Below are 21,543 nucleotides of genomic sequence, written 5' to 3'. Positions count from 1 at the left end.
AATCTCAGGATAGACTCAAACTCTCTGAATCCGTTTCCTCATATAAAACACGAGGACAGGACTTCCCTGATGGTGCAGTGGGTAAAAATCCACTTGCTAATGCAATACAGGGATTGCTCCCTGGTCCAGGAAGATCCAATGTGCCACAAAGCAGCTAAGCCTGTGAGCCACAACTACTGAGCCAGTGCTCTAGAGCCCATGAGCTGCAACCACTGAAGCCCATGAGGCTAGATCCCATGCTCTGCAACAAGAGAAGCCACTGCAATGAGAAGCTCGCACGCAGCAACTAGAGAGTACCCCCTGCTCACCACAAGTAGAGAAAAGTCTGCTCGCACAGCAACAAAGAACCAACCAAAAATAAATACATAAATTATACAGGAAAAAAGAAAAATGAGGATAAAACCATCTACCCATTATAATGACAGAAAAGAAACTGCATCTAAAAATGCATACCCTGGGGCTCCAGTGGTTAAGACAGCCGCACTCCCAGGAAGGCCTTTGAGGAAGCTGTTGGTGAGGGTTTTAAGTGAGGGAATTGACGGAAAGGGAATCCTTGTTAAGGGTGGCTGAAAGTTTAGCAACAATGCTACCTGCTATGGCATGGAATGTATAAACCGTATCTAAAGAATTCAGGACTCCGGCTAAGGAGATTTCCAGGCAAAGAAATGAAGATGCTACCCAGCTTCTCACTATTCTGGTAAAAAAGAAGAGTGGAGAGACAAGCTAAAGATGTGAACATAAAGTAATGGTTAAACGTTAAGAAGTTACAACACATTGAAAATTCAAAGCATCTCTAAATGATAAACAAGATCAAAATTAAGAAATCGCTTCTGGGCAAAGATCAGATCTAGGTCACTGTCAGAAATACACGTCCAATGATGAAGCAAAGAGATGACAATAAAACCCTTTGGTGAGACTTCAGGAAAATCTAAAGCAATGCCTGAAATTATTTTTAAGTTTAATGCTCACCTCATGACAGGTGTGTCTGTCCACAATCCAGGTCACTGGCACTATTCAATACTCAGGCTAGAAAGGGAACTAGTGAAAGTTGTTTTATTTTGGTTTGGTCTGGTTTGGTTCATGTTTTTAGAGCTGCATGTTTTTAAAGGGATGGGTCTAAAGGTAAAAACAGAATCCTGCTAACTGAGCAATAAGTAATCTACAAAACCAAATAAAACTATGTATGCAGTATGTCTTTAATTGAGGTCCAAATCTTGAGTTTTACTTTCTTATAGTACTCTAAAACACTGAGACCAAGCATTTTTGCATTATCAGAGTCTAACTAGGATCTGAGTATCTGCATCTGGATTTCTGTTTAGATCTTGCTGCCTCACCTTAAGTGGCTGGATTTAATCCAAAGATTCACAAACATCCAGTGATATATTTTCCACCGGAGAAGAATTAAATCACCACTAGGGAGCGTTGATCTCTCTATACATAATTGGTCAGTGTATAAATTCCTCAAAGGCTTTGGGTAAGAAATGGAAATTGGAAAGTGGAGGGTCGGGTGCAGGCTTGAGAGAGTGCTGCAAATAGAAGGACATTTGAGGAAGGCACAAGTAATATAAATACTACAAATGCCATACTTTTGATGGACAGATCTGTGTATGTTTAGAAGCTGTTTAAAAAGAGATGTCTAATACAGGTGACCTTGTATGAGGACACCTTACAGAAATGGCAGAGTTAGTCAATTATTTGTAAATGACTCTAAACCTACCGATGCTTCTAAACTGCTGTGGGTATACGTGTGGATGGAGAAAGCCTTAGATTCTATTTATATCTGTGATTCTCAGGGAAACCATCAGTGTCTCAAAGCTCACGGAAAGGAACAATATTTTTATGAGCAAATGCCCTTGAAACATCTGTTTTCTGATAACTGGCTGTCGCACTGCAAAACAGAGGAAAAAAATCAAAGCCCTTGCACTCTTGGCTAAGGAAAAGACTCAGGAGATTATGATGACATAGCATCTCTACGGAATGCGTTTAACAGCACAGTTTTCAGAATTCTTCTGCAAGCCTGAGGAAACAGCCATCTCACACTACTGAATAGCACCCTACGAGGTGCTGGTGACTAGATTTACGTGGAAAAGGAGACTTGCCAGCTCGCAGTGGCAGACAGAACGCAGGCAGTTTGTCCCTTTCTTACCAAAGATGCCTTAAAGTCAGAGTCATTCAATTTGAAGAAGTATAGTTCATAATAAGAGCTAACATTTACTGACTTCTTTCTCTTAAGCAATTTACATATTTAAACCCAGGACAAGAGAGAGAAAAGAGTTACTTACTGAGGCAGCTATTTCAACAATTTCTGGAACAGAAACAGAGGTCCCTGGATGGCGGGCAGAGGAGACGTGCAGGCTGCAGCAGACAGACGAGCTGTCCGTGCTGCAGTAGAGGGAGTGTGCGCTGACCTCCAGCCGGACAGCCAGGGCCACAGAGCCTCGGATCCCGGGAAGGAGGGGGAGAGGCTGAGACAGGGAGGGAGACACCCCATTCCCCTGGCCTTCATCTGCCCATGCGGCACCCAACACTAAGAATCTACCTTCACTGCCCACCCGTGCCAAGCCCCAGGGTGAGGGGAGACAGACTCCTAAAGAGTGCGAACAAATGGACTTCAAGTTCATCCAAGTCAATAGCAAGCCTGACTGATCACAAAGACTTTGAGAAGAGCTTCCCACATAACCCAAGCAACCAAAAAATCGAGAGAAACATCTGCCCCGAGACTACAGAGAGAATTTAGGAAACGGGAGATATCTTGAAAGAGGCATCCTTAGAGAAATTTGGGAAGATGTTGCAACAATAAAAGAAACAGAAATCTGCTATGAAAAGATGCAATCAGACATCAGGAAGATGTGCCAAAACAAGGCTTTCAAGAGAAGCATTAGAAAATAAAGCCCAGTGAGACTAAAATGAGGAGAAGCATGAAGAAAGAGAGAACATGTAAGAAACACTACAGAGGCTTCCCTGGTGGTCCAGAGGTTGAGACTTGGCCTTCCAGTGCAGGAGGTATGGGTTTGATCTCTGGTTGGGAAGTGGCTCAGATGGTCAAGCGTCTGCCTATAATGCAGGAGACCTGGGTTCGATCCCTGGGTCGGGAAGATCCTCTAAAGAAGGAAATGGCAACCCACTCCAGTATTCTTGCCTGGAAAATCCCATGGACAGAGGAACATGGTACACTACAGTCCATGGGGTCACAAAGAACCGGACACGACTGAGTGACTTCACTCATTGGGAAGTGGAAACAGTGACAGACTTTCTTTTTCTGGGCTCCAAAATCACTGCAGATGGTGACTGCAGACATGAAATTAAAAGACGCTCACTCCTTGGAAGAAAAGTTATGAGCAACCTAGACAGCATATTAAAAAGCAGAGACATTACTTTGCCAACAAAGGTCCGTCTAGTCAAGGCTATGGTTTTTCCAGTAGACATGTATGGAGGTGAGAGTTGGACTATAAAGAAAACTGAGTACCAAAGAATTGACACTTTTGAACTGTGGAGTTGGAGAAGACTCTTGAGAGTCCCTTGGATTGCAAGGAGATCCAACCAGTTTCCTAAAGGAAATCAGTCCTGAATATTCATTGGAAGGACTGATGATGAAGCTGAAACTCCAATCCTTTGGCCACCTGATGCAAAGAGCTGACTCATTTGAACAGACCCTGATGCTGGGAAAGACTGAAGGCAGGAGGAGAAGGGGACAACAGAGGATGAGATGGTTGGATGGCATCATCGACTCAATGGACATGAGTTTGAGTAAACTCCGGGAGTTGGTGATGGACAGGGCGGCCTGGCGTGCTGTGGTTCACGTGGTCGCAAAGAGTCGGACACGACTGAGCAACTGAACTGAACTGAACTGCCTGGGAAATCCCACATGTCTCTCAGCCAAAAAAAAATCAAAACATGGTAACAAATTCAATAAAGATTTCAAAAATGGTCTACATGAAAAAAAATCTTAAAAATGTTTTTTTTAATGAAAGAAAAACTAGACATAAGTCACCACTTTGGCAGGTCAAAATACCAAATAATAGGAATTCCAGAAGACAGAGAAAACAGAGAAGTTGGACTGAACAAGAACACAAGATGATGAGATGATTGCCCAGAGCTGAAGGGAAATAGAATTTAGTAAGTCTCAGCAAGATAAATCGGAGAAGGCAATGGCACCCCACTCCAGTACTCTTGCCTGGAAAATCCCATGGATGGAGGAGCCTGGTAGGCTGCAGTCCATGGGGTCGCGAAGAGTTGGACACGACTGAGCGACTTCACTTTCACTTTTCACTTTCGTGCATTGGAGAAGGAAATGGCAACCCACTCCAGTGTTCTTGCCTGGAGAATCCCAGGGACGGGGGAGCCTGGTGGGCTTCCGTCTATGGGGTCGCACAGAGTCGGACACAACTTCGCAACTTAGCAGTAGCAGCAGCAGCAGCAGGAAGTCTGCATGTTTTGAAAGAAACTCATTTTCAACCCAGAAAATGCTATTTGATCAAGTGAAAGACAGTTTCAGAAAGGCAAAATCTCAGCGAGTTTGCTTTCCTTGAACTCTCTCTGGAAATTACCAAGGATGTACTCCAGCAAAACAAACACGGAAACAACACATTCATCCCAAGAGAAAGAGGAAGGGAACAACATCAAATCCTTCACTCCTTCACACCACACTACACCTGAGAAACTTTCCTGCCCCCCAACTTGGGGTTAGATCCCCTCCTCTGTTCTCCTGGGCCCTGAAGACTTTGTGGTCGCAGCACTAAATCACACTGCATCGTAACTGCCTGTGGATCTTGCCAGTCTTGTTCACAGTTGTATCCTAAGGGCCTAGAACAACTTGACGCACAGCAAGTGCTCAATATTTATTATGTATACGAACAGTGTTTGTCCAAATAAGTAGAACAGTTGTTAAGTCTGTGACCCACCCCAGAGCCACGGAAGCTGTCTCTGGGTCCTGGCTGAGGAAATTCGCGTTTGTACTAATTCCTGCAGGGCATTATTGGGCATGCTCAGTTGCAGCAATAGTAAACCAAAGTTGGAATGGCCAAACGCACGATAAAAACACAGCTACTACCAATGTCCATTCCAGCAGTACGTAGTAATGGTAATACTGAGAGATAAACTATTAATAATACAAATGCCAAAACAAACAGTGTTCTTCGGAAGCCTCCGAGACATGCCCCAAGGTCATCCGGTGTCATTAAGACCCCAAAGAAACCATAGCTACACCGTATGCCCCCTGACCACGTGTGCATGTGTCCGTGCTGAGTCGTATCCGACTCTTTGTGATCTCAGGGGCTGTAGCCCACCAGGCTCCTCTGTCCATGGGATTCTCCAGGCAGGAATACTGGAGAGGGCTGCCATTTCCTTCTTCACCTCTTTGACCATCTCAGGAATTCCACTGTTTGTTTGTCTTTACAGGGATGTTTTCCCATCGGATTTAAATTTTTCTTGGTAGATGCTACATAGTTCTCGTGAAACTAAGTAAAACCATGATAAAAATAATAATATGGCACTTAAATGATGCCAATAAACTATTTTCATTCTAGTTTTTATTTGGCAGGGGGAGGCTTCCCAGGTGACTCGGTAATAAAGAATCTGCCTGCCAATGAGGAGACATGGGTTTGACCCCTGGATAGGGAAGATCCCTTGGATCACAGTCTGAACAACAAAACAAAACACAACCCCCCTTGCCTGGCAGCGAGCACCGCACGCTCTTCTCCATTGGGGTGTTTTTAGAAACAGGAGTCTATTCTCATTGCCTCCACTCCCTCACTTTTCATTCACTTCTCAACTCACTAATATGTGACTTCCGCCCCCATGTTCTACTAAAATTGCTCATTCAAAACTAGGTCACCAACTGCTTCCTAATTTCCCATCCCAACCGCCTCTTTGCATTTGTACTTGTCCTGTCTCCTGTGAGACAGATTTGACCATTTTTCTGCCTTGGATGCTCCCTCTTCATTAGACTAGAACACTGCATTTTCCCCCATTTCCCCCACCAGCCACCCACACTGTGGTGGGCGTCCTGCATCTTGCAGGCTTCTCCCTTCAGCTACCCCTTGGATGCGGGCACACTGCCCCCTTCGTGACCTTTTCTGTACTCTGTTCTCCCTCTCTTACCCATTTGCTCACGTCGAGGTGGGGACAACAACTCCCATGTTGACCTTTGGCGTAGACCTCTCTCCAGCCCCCATTTCTGCCCTTTGGAGGTTTCTACCCAAATGTCCCCAAGGAACCTCGAGCCCTGCCTGTGTCCAATGACTAAGTGTCCGCCCCACCCCCACCCTATAAAGCATTTTCCGGTACTTCTGACCGAGTAATCGGTCCCTGTAAGGGATCTGCATCACCAAACTCATGACCTCTCTCTCTGACCGGTATACGCGTGCTACCTTTACCCCTTCTGGGAAACTCCTATTCATCCTGCAAAACTCATCTCATCTCCTCATCTGGAGAAGCCTTCCAGAGCACCACCTGCCCGAGCTGAGTTGGGTACCCACCTGCCTGAGCTGAGTTGGGTACCCCGCTCATGTGCATTCTGAAAATCTCTATCAAATGCATCTCTCTTCCTATTGTAATTACTGATATGTCTCTATACATTTTTGCCAAGTTTGGGCTATATATTTTAATCTGTGCATCCCAAACACAGGCCAGCACCTGGCCCACACCAGGTCCCCAGAAAACCTCTGCTCAACAGCAGAATGAATAAAATATTGGGAAAAGGAATGATGTGAACATCTCAAACACTGGTGATTCTCTGAAACCGCATTCGGTCAGCAAACTACAGCCCGCAGGTTGGCCGTTTGTTTCTGTAAAAAGAGCTTCACTGGAACCTGGCCACGCTCGTTCACTTGGCGTGGGCACTTCTGCTCTAATGATGGCAGAGTGGAGTAGTTGTAACAGAGGCTGTTTGGCCCACAAAGCTTAAAATATTTACTATCTGTCCTTAATTTGCCTGCTTCTGCTCCAAATCATCTCAGCACTTTATCAACTTACCCTAATGATGGGGAAAAAAAACCACAAGAGCTCCTACTGCTGCTGCTACTGTTAACATTTATTCAATAGATATTGCAGTTCTAAATGCCTGTTCTCACGGACTGGGCTTCCCTGGTGGCTCAGATGGTAAAGAATCTGCCTGCAATGCAGGAGACCCTGGTTCAATTCCTGGGGTGGGAAGATCCCCTGGGAAATGCTACCCACTCCAGTATTCCGGCCTGGAGATTTCCATGGATTGGATAGTCCATGGGGTTGCAAAGAGTCAGACACAACTGAGTGACTTTCACTTTTTCTCATAGACTATGCACTGCAGCGGAGTAAGAGAAGGCCAGTATGCAAAGGCAAAATAAGATAATTACAGACCATGATATAAATTAGTGAAGGAAACAAACAGGAAAATGTGTTAGAAAGTACCTAATTGAGAAGGGGCCCTGAATAGGGGAATCACAGTCAGGTTTCTTTCTGGGGCCACGACATTTATATCTTTTTAAGATTTTTTTTTTGATGTGGGCCACTTTTAAAGTCTTCACTGAATTTGTTACAATATTGCTTCTGTTTTATGTTTTGGTTTTTGGGCATGAGGCATGTGAGATCTTAGTTCCCCGAACAGGGATCGAACCTGTACCCCTGCACTGGGAGGTGAATAACCACAGGACCACCAGGGAAGTCCTTGGAGCCATGACATTTATGTTGAGACCTGAAGGAGAAGACGGGGCCAGTCTTGGAGTGTGCCTGAGGAAGTGTGTTCTGGAAGGCATGCTGACCACAGAAGCCTTTTGTCAGGAAGGGGTTGAAATGCATAAAGAACTGAAAGGAGGCCATGGGGTGGGGGTACGGAGACCAGCATGAAAAGAAAGAGATACAAACAGGCTCCAGCAGGAAGACCTGCCCTTGGAGACCTGGGAGGCCAGGTGAGAGATACTGGATTCATTGATTACATTCCAAACATTGGTCAGTATACTAAGAGCTTCCACATTCTGACATTATCATGACTGCTCAGACTTTTCAAAAATTAATACTATGCTTCTGTTTTAAATTGTTCCAATCAAGTTTACTTGTTTTTCAATATATGTTACATTATTGATAGCCCTACATTTTAAAATTTGGCAGGATTCAACCTGCCTTTTGAAAAAGTTTACTGAAGAGGCAAGTTTACCCAGTATGTTGGGCTCTAAAATACAATTTACTTTTAACAAGAAGAATTCATAATAAAACAAGCTGAAAAAAACTGTCTCAACTTACCTTTTCTGATTGAACTTCTCTGGTTATTTCTAGAGTAAAGTATTCTCATCTTGTCTTTTCAAAACTTTATTCTGATACTTTAACTATCCCTATCAAAAAATATTATAGTTCTCTCAGGGTGCACTAGTTGACATGAAACTGCCATGCTTTCAGCAACGCTGGGTATATTTATTTCCATGAATACAAATTATATCCTGACACGGTGTGCACTATATAAGTGAACAATTTTTACATAACATATTAGGCCATGAGAGACATTCTTCAGAAAAAAGGAGCATAATACATAACACATAAAAAGAACTTCTTTTTTAACTCTTTAGTAGTGAAGGGTCTAATAAAAAAATGTGTTTTCTTAACAAATTGTTTTTATAGTCAATCTTAGGTTTCACTAAGACAGATTTTATGTCCACCTAGAGGGAGGTAACTGGGGCTTCCCCAGTGGCTCAGTGGTAAAGAATCCACCTGCCAGTACAGAAGACGCGAGAGACTTGGGTTTAATTCCTGGGGTCAGGAAGATCCCCCTGGAGAAGGAAATGGCAACCCACTCCAGTATTCCTGCCTAGGAAATCCCATGGACAGAGGGGCCTGGCAGGCTACAGTCCATGGGGTCAAAAGAGTCAGAAAGGACTGAACGACTCAGCAACAACAAACGGAGGTAACTAGCAGTCCTGCTGTTGTCCTTTGAGCACTTAAATAGCATCTTGAATTTGACAGTGAAACTTCATAAGTTTATGCCTGACTGTAGAGTCAGAAAATGCCATATACAAAACAAGTAATTATGTACAAAGTAAGGAAGTGCTTAGGTTTATTTTTCAGCAAAATCACTTTAAGATCTGTAAAATTTTAAGGGTCTTAGGAAAGAGTACTAATTTACAACAAAGAAACTGGGAGAACATGCTTTGTGGACTAGCTTGTATTTATAGCATATCTGGTTCTTTTAAGCCACATTAAAGCCACGATGCTCCCCACATAGAGTGGTAAAGAACTCGCCTGCCAATTCAGGAGACATGAAAGATGTGGGTTGGATCTCTGGATCAAGAAGATCCCCTGGAGGAGGGCATGGCAACCCACTCCAGTATTCTTGCCTGGGAAATCCCATGGACAGAGGAGCCTGGTGGGCTATAGTCCATGGGGTCGCAAAGGGTCAGACACAACTGAGCAACTCACACACACACACACAGGGAATGGGTCGGGGGTCCCAGTGGGAGAGTCTGCCATGGAGGACTCGGAAGAAGTTGCGCAACAGCCAACATAGGAATGTGACCCTTTGGAGAAGGAAAACGAAGAGAGGAGCCTGATCACTGCCGCTCCCTTCGCCTGGAGGCATGGTCCATGCCAGAGCAGATGCAGGAGGGGCTCAGAGTCATCACAGGGAGCTGAAGACACAGATCAAGGTCTGCAGAGTTGAGGGCAGTGTGTGGGGCAGGGAAGGGAGATAACGCAGACAAACTGTCCTCTTAGCGCGTGCTCTCAACCTGGGACTCGAGAGCGGTCCTGTTGACGCAAAACTCCGATAACACTGCCCCACTTCTCCGCTTCCAAAGCTTCCAATGGTTTCCTCACTCAGAGCCAAAGGTTGATGACCTTCTGGGGCCTCCTGCAAGTCCCCTCCATGCCAATCACCTGTCTACTACCATTCTCAACCTGTCCTCCCGCCCTGTCACTCAGCGGCAGCCTCCCTGGCCTTCCTGCCACCCCAGGGCCTTTGCACTGGCTCTTTCCTCCCTGTCCTCCTTTGGGGACTGGCTTAAAGGTCATCTCTCAGGGAGGTCTTTCCCAACCCCTCTATTTAAAATTGGAATCCTAGGACTTCCCTGGTGACCCAGTGGTTAAGTCTCCACACTCCCAATGCAGGGGGCTCAGGTTCCATCCATGGTCAGGATGTGCCATGAGATCCTGAGTGCCATGGAGCATGACCAAGGAAATATATACAATAAATGAAAATAAAACAACCAAAAAAGCCATAAAAACATAAAGGGAGCAGAAAATGCAAGTAGATGCTTAAATAAACATTTAACACTATTTCTTCAAAAAATAAAATTGGAATCCCCCTTCTTCCTGTCCCAAACTTCCTACTCGTCCTTCTCTGTTTCATTTTCTTCAATACTAGTAAAGCCTGGCATGCTGCAGTTCATAGGGTCGCAAAGAGTCAGACATGACTGAGCGACTGAATAACTGCTCCCAATAAACAATGTGATTTATTTATCCACTAAAAAAAAAAAAAAAAGTGTGCCCACTCCCATCCTAAAATTCTAAACCAAGGACCAGGACTTTTTTCTGTTGTCACAGCTTTATCCCACACCTAGAACAAGGCTGACATGTAACAGCCCCGCAGCACTAATTGTTGAATGAGTGACTGAACACATAATTAACCTGCAGCAGTCCTGTAACAGCAGGTAGATCCATCATAATACACACATACCATGGGAACCGGTAAAAAATCATCTGATTTCTATAGCAGTGCTTGCCAAGAAAACAACTAACCACTATGACGGCCAGTAATCACCTGAGTAAATGACAACTCACAAAATGACAAACAGATGAAAAAATGTTTTCTTCCACTAACAAAAAAAGAATTGCAGGAACGTCCCTGGTGGTCCAGTGGCTAAGACTCCATGCTCCCAATGCAAGGGGCCTGGGTGTGACCCCTGGTCAGAAATTCTACATGCTGCAACCACGAGTTTGCATGCCACAACTAAGACCCGACGCAGCCAAGTAAAACATAACATTTTTGAAAAGAAATACAATGATAATAGCAGTAGCAGTGATAATCACTGCAATGGCGATACTCAACACTGGCAAGAGTGTGGCATTGAGAAGCACTCTCAACGACAGTATGAAAACAATTATTACACGTTTCATAGAAAATAAGTCAGCCTTAAAACATGTTTGGAATATGCATTTATGCAATAATTACACTTCAGATAATCTAAGAGAAGAATATGAAACAAAACAAATAAATTCAAAGATTCAAACTGCAACATTATGGAAGGCAGTAGAGAATGAGCAAAGCCCAATTTGCATAAGTAAATCCTGATTCTATTCCCCACCCGTTCTACCTCCTCCAAGAGGCTGCCCAGAACCACCTTTGTCCCATTCATAAAACACTCTTATGGTTGCAATTTCTCAAAGCACCATGTTTCTCGCTTTCCTAACACTTATCACAGTCTCTAATGGTGCATTTATCTTTGTGCTTTTTTACTGTCTATTTCATCCGTTAGACTAAGTTGCACAAAGGCAGGAGTTCTCTGCTCGCTGCTGCAGCCCTCATTTACAACTGTTAGCACATAATAACCACCCAGAATTTGTTAAAACAATAAATAAGTGAATAAAACAGAATCTTGTGCTGCCATTAAAATATTTCTAAAACACTGACAGCATAGGAAATGCCTACAATATAATATTAGCAGGAAAAATAAAAATTCACATTCAGTATTAATTCAACTAATTATTACGGCAGGCACAGAAAGAAACAAGTGGGAAGAAAAAAATTCCATAATATTAACTCTGGCTGGATGCTAAAAATGTAAGTACAGTGACTTTATTCTTTATACTTTTCTATATTCAAAATTTTTTACAACAGGTATATATTATTTCTGTAATAAGATAGAACAATAAAACTTAGAGGAAATGACATGAGCAGAAGAAGGGACAGAGAGACAGAAAGAGAAGAGCCGAGAACATCGGGGGGCGGGGGACATGGTCCAGCCAGTGCAGAACAGGATGGGGCTGGGGCAGGTGGCAGGGCCATTCTGTGGGCAAACACGGGTTATTCAAGACATGTAAAAGCTAAAAAGAGTGATATGGTCACTGCTATACTGCAGGAAGGTCTCTCTCCACAGGCCAAATCCAGTCCCCTACAGACATACCTCATTTTACTGCACTTCGCAAATGCTGCATTTTTTAATAAATCAAAAATTTGTGGCAACCCCCCTCGAGGACTCTATCAGCGCCAAGTGAGCATTTGCTCACTTCATGTTTCTGTGTCACATTTTGGTAAGTCTCACAATATTCCAAACGTTTAAATTACTATTACGCTTGTTATGCTGATCCGTGATCAGTCATATTTGATGTTATTAGCATGACTTGTTGAAGGCTCAGATGATGGCTCAGACTTTTTTATAAATAATCAGCTCTTAATTAAGGTAGATACACTGCTTTTTAATACATAATGTTATTGCACATTTAATAGACTCCAGTGCTTCCCAGATGGCTCAGTGGGTAAAGAATCTGTCTGTAATGGAGGAGAAACAGGAGACATGAGTTCAACTCCTGGGTCGGGAAGATCCCCTGGAGGAGCTACCCTACCCACTCTAGTACTCTTGCCTGGAAAATCGCATGGACAGAGGAGTCTGGTGGGCTACAGTCCATGGGTTCCCAAAGAGTCAGACATGACTGAGAGACTGAGAACACACAGCATGAACATAATTTTTAGGTGCACTGGGAAACCACACACAAGAAAAAAACCTCAAAACTCGCTTTACTGCGTGAAACAAATACTGGAACTGAACCCACAGCATCTCCAAGGTGTGCCTGTATCTGTTTGTGCAAATTAAGCTGTGTTGAAACACAGTTGCATCCACACATTCACATACTGTCTCTGGCTACTTTCATGCTAAGTAGTTACAACACAGATCATTATGGCCCAGAGAGCCTAAAATATTTATTAATACTATGTAGCTCCAGTACTATTGACTAGAAAATCCCATGGATGGAGGAGCCTGGTAGGCTGCAGTCCGTGGGGTCGCTAAGGGTCGGACACGACTGAGCGACTTCACTTTCACTTTTCACTTTCCACTTTCACACATTGGAGAAGGAAATGGCAACCCACTCCAGTGTTCTTGCCTGGAGAATCCCAGGGACGGGGGAGCCTGGTGGGCTTCCATCTATGGGGTCGCACAGAGTCGGACACGACTGAAGCGACTTAGCAGCAGCAGCAGCAGCCCTTTACAGAAACAATTTTTTGAGCCCTGATCCATAAGATGTATCAGGGAAGGGAGAAACTAAAAGCTGTAAAGTGGTGATTATAAGGGCCCTCACTTTAAGAGTGATGCTGAGGAAGACAGTGGTAGATACTGGAGTCTTGACAAGTGTCCCTATCCACAATCAAACGGAAGAACGGGAAAAGGCCCTTCTAAAAGAGAGGCATTCCTACTTTAGACAGCTACCCTCATTTTATTCGCTCACTATTTGAAAGCACAGCAGGAAAAGCAGTCCGTGCTGCATTGGTTACCTGCAGGGTCAGAACTGTAGAGACTGGCAGCTGCGGCTATGGTTCCCGGTGGGTGGATGGCACTCGCTGAAGACCTCTGACTCGCAATCAGGATCCTGCTCTTGGCAGACGGTAAACGTGACACTGCACCCAATCCCAGCTGGGGCTTAAGGAGCATGGCCGATCGATAGAAAGTTGGGGGAACTTCGTAATGAGTATAGGGAGGAGAACAAAATTCTTCTTTTCCAGGGCGTTCTGCAACCTAGGATAAATGACCAGGAGCTCAATCAGAAAACTGCACATCATAGGATGAGCACTGAACCTCGTCCTATGACCAAGGCTCCAACAATGACCACTCTGGCATCACTGAGCTGCTCCATCACCCATCACTTACCTTCTCTGGGCCCAGGGTCTTCATCTCTAAGTTGACTGCAACGGGATGATCCCTTCGATCTATGCTGGTTCTAATACTCTATGAATCTACATTCCACTGGGAGAAACAAGAACTCCCTCCATAAGATTTTAAAATTTTATCATTATGAAATCATTGGAAATTGTGCAAGTAGTCCAATCTATAAATAATGTCAATGATGCAAGGCGAGAATTTAGCAAATGTTCATGGAATTATGAAAGTTTCATTATTCCTAAGGAGAAAAGGCACAGTTTTTCTGGTGACCTTGTCTTACAACAGGTTGATGAACTTTATCAATTGAGGTTAAGTCTTTATTAGGCTACTTAGGAAATAAACTATGCATTGTTAATGAGGGAGGAAAGGTTATTTAATGGAAGAACAGAGAAGTTAATGGAAAGATGTGTTTTCAGGCCTCTATATTCTGTTGATACAATTAAAAATGAGAGACTGAATTACCTCTGATTGTCTTCCCTAGTATGGTGGTGCCTCCAGGAATGTTTGAGCAAGTTTCGCTAGAATGGAAGTTTTGGGGCAGAGTCTTGTTGACTGTTGAATTCATAGCACCTAGAACAATGTCTAGCACAGAGCTGAAATCAACAAACATCTATTAAATAAAGGAATCATGTTTCATTCTTTCCTGAATCCAATAACATAACATCATGTTATCATGTTACTACTTCCTGTGGCTAACAGTTTGGATTAGAACACAGTGGATGGCTACCTTACGTATATGCAATCATACGGCTACCTTTTATATATGCAGTTCTGTACTCACAAAGCCTGTTCATAGCATCAGTGCTTCCTCATACTAGAGATGAAGAACATAAGTCACCGAAAAATAATCTTACTTCAAGTTAAAAAAAGGCAGAGTCAGAGCCTTATGCAAAGACATACATGTTAATTAAGTCTACTCTAAATCACAATACATTTTACAAGTCAAACCCCTACCTATTCAGGACTCACAGGCATTTAACAACATTCTTTAACAGGGGCTATAAAGCTGTGATCCAGGCTGTTGAAGAGATAAACCCTTAAATTAATACTCTTTTAAAGTCGAAATAGATAAAAGTTCTCTTTAAATTGACAGTATTGAAACAAAAGAGGAGGCATTTAAAGTTTTATCATAATCACATTGTAAAATATGTGTGATCGCTATAGTCGACAGACGGAACTCAGCCTCCAGCAAATTATATTCCTATGAAAGGATATTCTACATCTGCTCTCTGATAGAATTTTTACTATTTCTACGTACTCTCTCGCTATCAATCTTTGGCATTTCAATTACACTCATATTCCCTCTATTTTTACATTTTAGTGTCTAAATGTTTGGTGTCAATGTTCATGTCTTTCAGCAAGCACTCTCATGAAGAAATTATCATTTCTAACCTACATCTGTTGGGTTTTTCAGATTGCAATGTCTTATCTCAGTAATTATTCCATTTTATTCAAACTGGATAGGCTTCATGGGTCAAAATTCATCATGCCATCATTCAAAAACCACCTTACCGATTACAGGAACTTCAGTGCCTATCATTTTGTTGGGTAACTTGTCTCTGGTAAGATAACAAAAAGTATTCCTTAGATGCCTAATCTGTGCATTTTTAATAAAACAAAAGTGTCTACAAAAAAGCTTCACACTCTTTTCTTTCACCTTTATTGACAAAACACAGCAGGTGTCACTGTACAGTCATAGACACAGAGGGATTAACCTCAAATGGAGTTTTTTTTTCCCCTCCTTCTCCAATGGAGTATTTTTAGAGAAATAATTTAAAAGCAAACTAAAGAATCCTCGTGATTTCAAATTTCTAAAATCATTTCAGGCGCACAAGCAAATAGGTTCTTACTGTAGCCTGAAGAAAAGGTCTGGGCCCTAGAGTCTCTGATTATGGCAGAAAATAGTCCTCAGATCAAGGGGCTGGTGCCAGTGGCACTTCTGTCCTCCTGCTAACAGGGTTTCTCCCAACCCCTCAGAGCTACTAAAGCTGCATGAACACTCAAGCCAGTTCGTGAAGACTTGGGATGGCTTCCACACGGTTCAGACTACAGAATATCTGTGGGGGTGGGCAGGGAGGAATGTGCATCTAATATAGAAATTACTCTATATTTTATGGAAGGACCAGAAGCTACAAAGATAGAAAATATACACAAGAAACGATAAGACGGGTCAGAGAGAAAGAACGGTAACAGGATTCTTCTCTACATCTCCAAATACAGTTTTTCTCCCAAATGTGTCTCTCAGAGGAAAATCTGGGGTATCTTTCTGGGGGGAGAAGGTGGCACAGAATTACTTTATTTGAAGAACTAAATGAAGCAGTTGTGTCCAACTCTTTGCCACCCCATGGACTGTAGCCCACAAGGCTACTCTGTCCTTGGAATTTTCCTGGCAAGAATACTGGAGTGGGTAGCCATTTCCTTCTCGAGGAGATCTTTCCAACCCAGGGATCAAATCCTAGTCTCCTGCATCTCCTGCACCAGCAGGCAGATTCTTTATCACAGCACCACCTACACGTCCTCAAATGAAACTCCATAATGAAGTGACATTTTGAACAGAGAGAACTACAGAATGTGAAGGAGAGTCTTTCAGGTACCTGAGAGGATAATATTCTGAGCAGAGGGACGTGCAAAGGCCCTGAGGCAGCAAAAGGAGCGGGAAGGAAGGCCAGGTGGTCAGGAAGTGAAGGAGCCAGATGGAGCACATCCGAACAGCTGAGCCATCCTACTGGCTCCAGCCCGTGTCCATGGGCAGACCTGGAGAGTGTCAGGGAGAACACTGACCTGGTCTCACTTTCCTCTCAATTGATCGCTGGTTGTCATGAGATTTGAGTCCAGAGGAAACCTGCTCTCTGAGCTCTGGGAGACAACTGGCCCCAGTCCCGCGGTACTGAGAGGGGCAGCACAGTAAGGACCCGGGTGGCCAGCTCAGCGCTGCCCTGGTTTTGTGGCTTCAGATGAGGGACTCAAAGCTCCCCAAATCTGCTTCCTCATCTGGACAATGATGAGAGCACCACAGTCCCACTCTCCAGAGAATCACAGCAAGGATTAGCAGAGATGGGCAAAGATGAAATGTGACGCTATGTGGTCCCAGTACACAGCAGGCATCAACTAAATGCTAGCTGTAATTATTGTTTTGACCTAAAACAGAGCCCGTGCCTAACACGTTATTTCCTACTCACTGTACTGCATACAAACACAAAAGTCTCCCATAGGGAAATATTCTCCTTCAGAAGAGGATCAAGTCTGAGCAATTTGAACAATATATTCATTTGGGTTTTTTTTCCCCACTACTTTATAGAAGAATTGTGCTCACTTATCAGCAAGGAGATCAAACTAGTCAATCCTAAAGGAAATCACTGACTCAGTGCCCATGAGTTTAAGCAAACTCCAGGACATGGTGAAGGAGAGCGAGGCCTGGCGTGCTGCAGTCCACGGGGTCGCAAAGAATTGGACACGACTAAGCAACTGAACAACAACAAAGGAAATCAACGCTGAACGTTCACTGGAAGGACTGAGCTGAAGCTGAAGCTCCAATACTCTGGCCACCTGATGCAAAGACCCGACTCACTGGAAAAGACCCTGATGCTGGGAAAGACTGAAGGCAGGAGGAGACGGGGACGACAGAGCATGAAATGGTTGGATGTCATCACCAACTCAATGGACATGAGTTTGAGCAAGCTCCAGGAGATGGTGATGGACAGGGAAGCCTGGTGTGCTGCAGGCCATGGGGTCGCAAAGAGCTGGACACGACTGAGCGACTGACCAACAACAAGAACAATTTAAATATGGAAGCCAATTTAAATGCTTTTCTAACTTTTACATATTATGTCAGGTAGAATTTAAAAGAATCCCTTTAGATGTTAGATCCACCTCATTCTGATCATCAGTCTCTTCCAGTGGAAACCGTTCATTTGCCTGCAATCTGCTCTAGTTCAAAACACCCCTTTCTGTACAAATACATACATCAGCATCTATAATTTGCTGAGAGGACACTCTGCTTTCATGATTCATTGAAAACACCTCACGAACTTTAGGATGTTCAACTCACAGACTGTCTCACAATGACATTCTCTTACCTCCTGCAAAAACTTCTCACTCATTGGACTGAAGGGATGTCCTGGGGGCTTGATCCCTGACACCACTAGTCCGGAGCTGAACACCCGGGGCCTCTGGAGGTCCGGCTTGAACTTCTCGTAGAGGCCGGCAGCCGGCTTCAGGTCACCACCTGCTGCCTTGTCCTCTTTGGGGAGAGCCACGCTGCAAGCAGGCGGAGCATAAGGGAGCCCCACGGGAACCAGTGACGCGTCCACCTGGCTGAGGGCCTGCGGGCTTCTCCGGATGTAGGTGATGATCTTGGGCCTCACGTGCTTGGGCTTGGGCATCACAACGGGCCTGGGGTCCGCCCGCTCTTCCCTCTTTTCAGCCAGGGGGCCCACCATCCCCTCCAGTGAGGTGGGTGTGTCCTCGGGACGGGGGAGGCCCCCAGGGCAGGCGTTCTTGGCAGGCACTTTGGGGGAGGCGTTGCTGTCAGCGGGAGGTAGGGAGGCCGGGGGGGACCCCACATCCACACTTGACGTGCCCAAGTCCTGAAAGCGGCTGCTGGGTGGCGGAGGCTGGCGGGCCACATTCACAGTTGTCTCTGGGTGGAGGGACGCGGGGACACCGAGAAGGACATCTGTCCTCGCTGGGGAGGTGCTTTCAGCCTTCACTGCAGGTTCTAGATGGTTCCTGGTCTCTGCAACAGATAGAGAGACCTTTTGGCCTTCCTTGGCTTCTGAGCGGCTGCTTGGAGGGTTGCGGGGCTCAGGGACCCCAGTTTCGCTCTCTCCAACAGAGGGATCTGAGTCAAAAACCATAGTGTTGACATTGTTCCCACCTCCCAGGGCGCCTCTCTCGTCGCTGGCACCAGAGGGCCTGCTGTCAGTTGAATCTCCAGGAACAAAAGCCACAGGACCATCCCCTGGTGACACACCGTTGGGCACCGTTTCACCCAGCTTCTGAGCTGCGCCTGGCAAACTTCTGGCTGTGGGTTGCTGATCCGCAGCTCGTGAGGAACTGGGGCTTGGTTTGGGGGCAGTTCGGAGAGAACCGTCCTCACCTCCCTTCTCCGGCTCACCTCTGTCTCTTCCCACGCCTGGAGGGTGGGGAAGGCCGTGTACCAGGCTGCTCAACCCAGAGGCCGAGGCTCCTGGCTGCGCCTCCCCAGCTGGCTCCTTTCTCCCGAGAGGTGACATGCCATGCCCCTGATGACACCCCAGCTCCCCCACCTGGGTGGACTTGAACTCCTGCACGGCCCCGGGCTGGACAGGTTTCAGCTCTGTCTTGGGCTCCACCTTCCCCAGACCTGCTTGTGCTTCTGGCCTCCTTGGGACATCCTTCGAGGCTGGAAAGCAATCAAGAGCGCACTCTGGATGGGCAGAAGATACTGTGCTGTGGGCGCTGACCTTGGGTACCCGTCCCCTCTCTGGCTGGGTCTCTAAGGGGACGGTCTCCATGGTTACTGAGGTAGATGGTTTAGGATGACGTGCGCCCTTTCCCTCTGAAGTCCCATCCACCGGAGGACAAGGCGGCCCTGGAGAAGGGGCTGTCCCCATCTTCAGCGGCCCCTCCCCACCACCGGGCACCAGATGTGGGGCTTCTGGGGACCCCAGCCCTGTGGGTTGTGGAAGCGGCCAGGCCAGGCCCCCAGCCCGCTCCTTTGTGAGCACGTCCACTGCTACAGAACTGCTAGCTCTTTCCAAAGAATGCCTCCTCAGTTCCTCGTTGTCAAGAGTCTTGGCCAACTTATCCTTGGGGACAGGGCGGGGGACATCAAACTCCCGCTTAGCCGGAACCTCCAGGCTGGACTCTCCCATGACAGCCCTCCGACTCGGCAAACCTGGTCCCTGGAGACCCCGAAGGGCCTGCAGGTGGTCTGCGTCTCTCTCCAGCTCGGACTCTTCATTCCATTCTCTCTGAGCCATCGGAGAGAATTTAAAATCCTTCAAGCCGGTAGGGCCAGCCTGAGATGCCTTCTCAAAGCCCTGAAGTGGGTGAAACTCCTTCGGGACACGGGGACTACTCTCTGGTCCCCTCGAATTTGCATTTCCAACTTCCTCTGGCACAGCACACATGGCAGGCTCGTCAGAAGAGGAGCCAACCTCCAACATGATGGGGTTGGCATTGGCATCTCCCAAACTCAGGACTTGGTCGTTATTATTTTTTGCTCCATTTCTGCTGTCCCGCAATTCGCTGTAACACGACTTCTTAGGAGCCACCGGAACACTCATTTTCCAGCCGTCAGTGGGGGCTGCCTGCCATGCAGTCCTCCTTAATGGAAAGGGGTCTCCTTCAAGCTGCTACCTGGAGAAGAGGAAATTCTCAAGTTGCTTGTTGCCCCCTGACAGCGTCACCGGGGCGATCCTGATTTCATCATTTTCAGAGCAGTTTTAAAACCGAGAATTGTCTTCATACACAGAAGGATGACTTATCTGTTAGGTTCCAGCTGAATGAGAGCCAATTAGTCCATGAGACCTAGAGAGAAAGAAAAAGAAAAGTACACTAGATTGACAGAAACTCTCGGTAAACACAGATTTATTCATCACTTTCCTCCCATTACTTCATTCACTCAATCCAGATACTATTTCTCCAAAACTTTTCTGATAGGGGCTCCTGCTAGCCAAATATGGGAGAACATAACATCGAAATGATTAATGTTAGAAATGGATTATAAACACACATTAAATCTTAAATTCATACTTTAAAAATCCACAAGTTCATACTGATACTGATTAAAAAGGGCGGAGGAGAAAGAAAGGTTCTTCTTCACAGAAGAATACCAACTGATACAAGAAAAATTAGACAATTAGAAAAATCACCACTTTCTATTCACCAGAGTAATAATTATCTTGGCTGAGGGACATCAACGGTTGCTAAAATCACCAAGTGCAAAACTGTTGAGAAACAGGATATTTACACAATCTTAGAGCACCACCTTCCAGACTGCTTTATTTCTTACAAAGGAAAACTTCATCTGTACAAGGAGAAACATGGTTCAGTTCAGTTCAGTCGTTCAGTCGTGTCCGACTCTCTGCGACCCCATGAATCACAGCAACCCAGGCCTCCCTGTCCATCACCAACTCCCGGAGTTCACTCAAACTCATGTCCATCGAGGCGGTGATGCCATCCAGCCACCTCATTCTCTGTCGTCCCCATCTCCTCCCACCCCCAATCCTTCCCAGCATCAGAGTCTTTTCCAGTGAGTCAGCTCGTCGCATGAGGTGGCCAAAGTATTGCAGTTTCAGCTTTAGCATCAGTCCTTCCAATGAACACCCAGGACTGATCTCCTTTAGAATGGACTGGCTGGATCTCCTTGCAGTACAAGGCACTCTCAAGAGTCTTCTCCAACACCACAGTTCAAAAGCATCAATTCTTCGGCGATCAGCTTTCTTCACAGTCCAACTCTCACATCCATACATGACCATGGGAAAAACCATTGCCTTGACTAGACGGACCTTGGTTGGCAAAGTAATGTCTCTGCTTTTTAATATACTATCAAGGTTGGTCATAACTTTCCTTCCAAGGAGTAAGCGTCTTTTAATTTCATGGCTGCAATCAGCATCTGCAGTGATTTTGGAGCCCAAAAAAATAAAGTCTGACACTGTTTCCACTGTTTTTCCATCTATTTCCCATGAAGATGGACCAGATGCCATGATCTTTGTTTTCTGAATGT

At 45.3% G+C, this 21,543-nt stretch overlaps 1 protein-coding gene across 1 annotated transcript in view; it reads right to left on the bottom strand.

Moving 5' to 3' along the window:
- The window catches only part of MTUS2 (microtubule associated scaffold protein 2), a 257,866-nt gene extending 237,551 nt beyond the window's left edge, over window positions 1–20,315 (bottom strand). The window contains exons 1-2 of the mRNA XM_055426319.2: window positions 17,909–20,315; window positions 13,448–13,688 (exon numbers count right to left, since the gene is read on the bottom strand). Coding sequence (XP_055282294.2) covers window positions 13,448–13,688; window positions 17,909–20,101 — 2,434 coding nt within the window. The 5' untranslated portion in view covers window positions 20,102–20,315. The remainder of the gene's footprint in view (window positions 1–13,447; window positions 13,689–17,908) is intronic.
- Between the last annotated feature and the right edge of the window lie 1,228 nt (window positions 20,316–21,543).

The sequence above is a fragment of the Moschus berezovskii genome, chromosome 13, assembly GCF_049115385.1.
Source record: "Moschus berezovskii isolate FMDL1 chromosome 13, NW_MosBer_1.0, whole genome shotgun sequence".
Classification (NCBI taxonomy): Eukaryota; Metazoa; Chordata; class Mammalia; order Artiodactyla; family Moschidae; genus Moschus; species Moschus berezovskii.
Note: the sequence above shows the minus strand (reverse complement) of the source record. Positions and strands in the feature narration are given on the sequence as shown.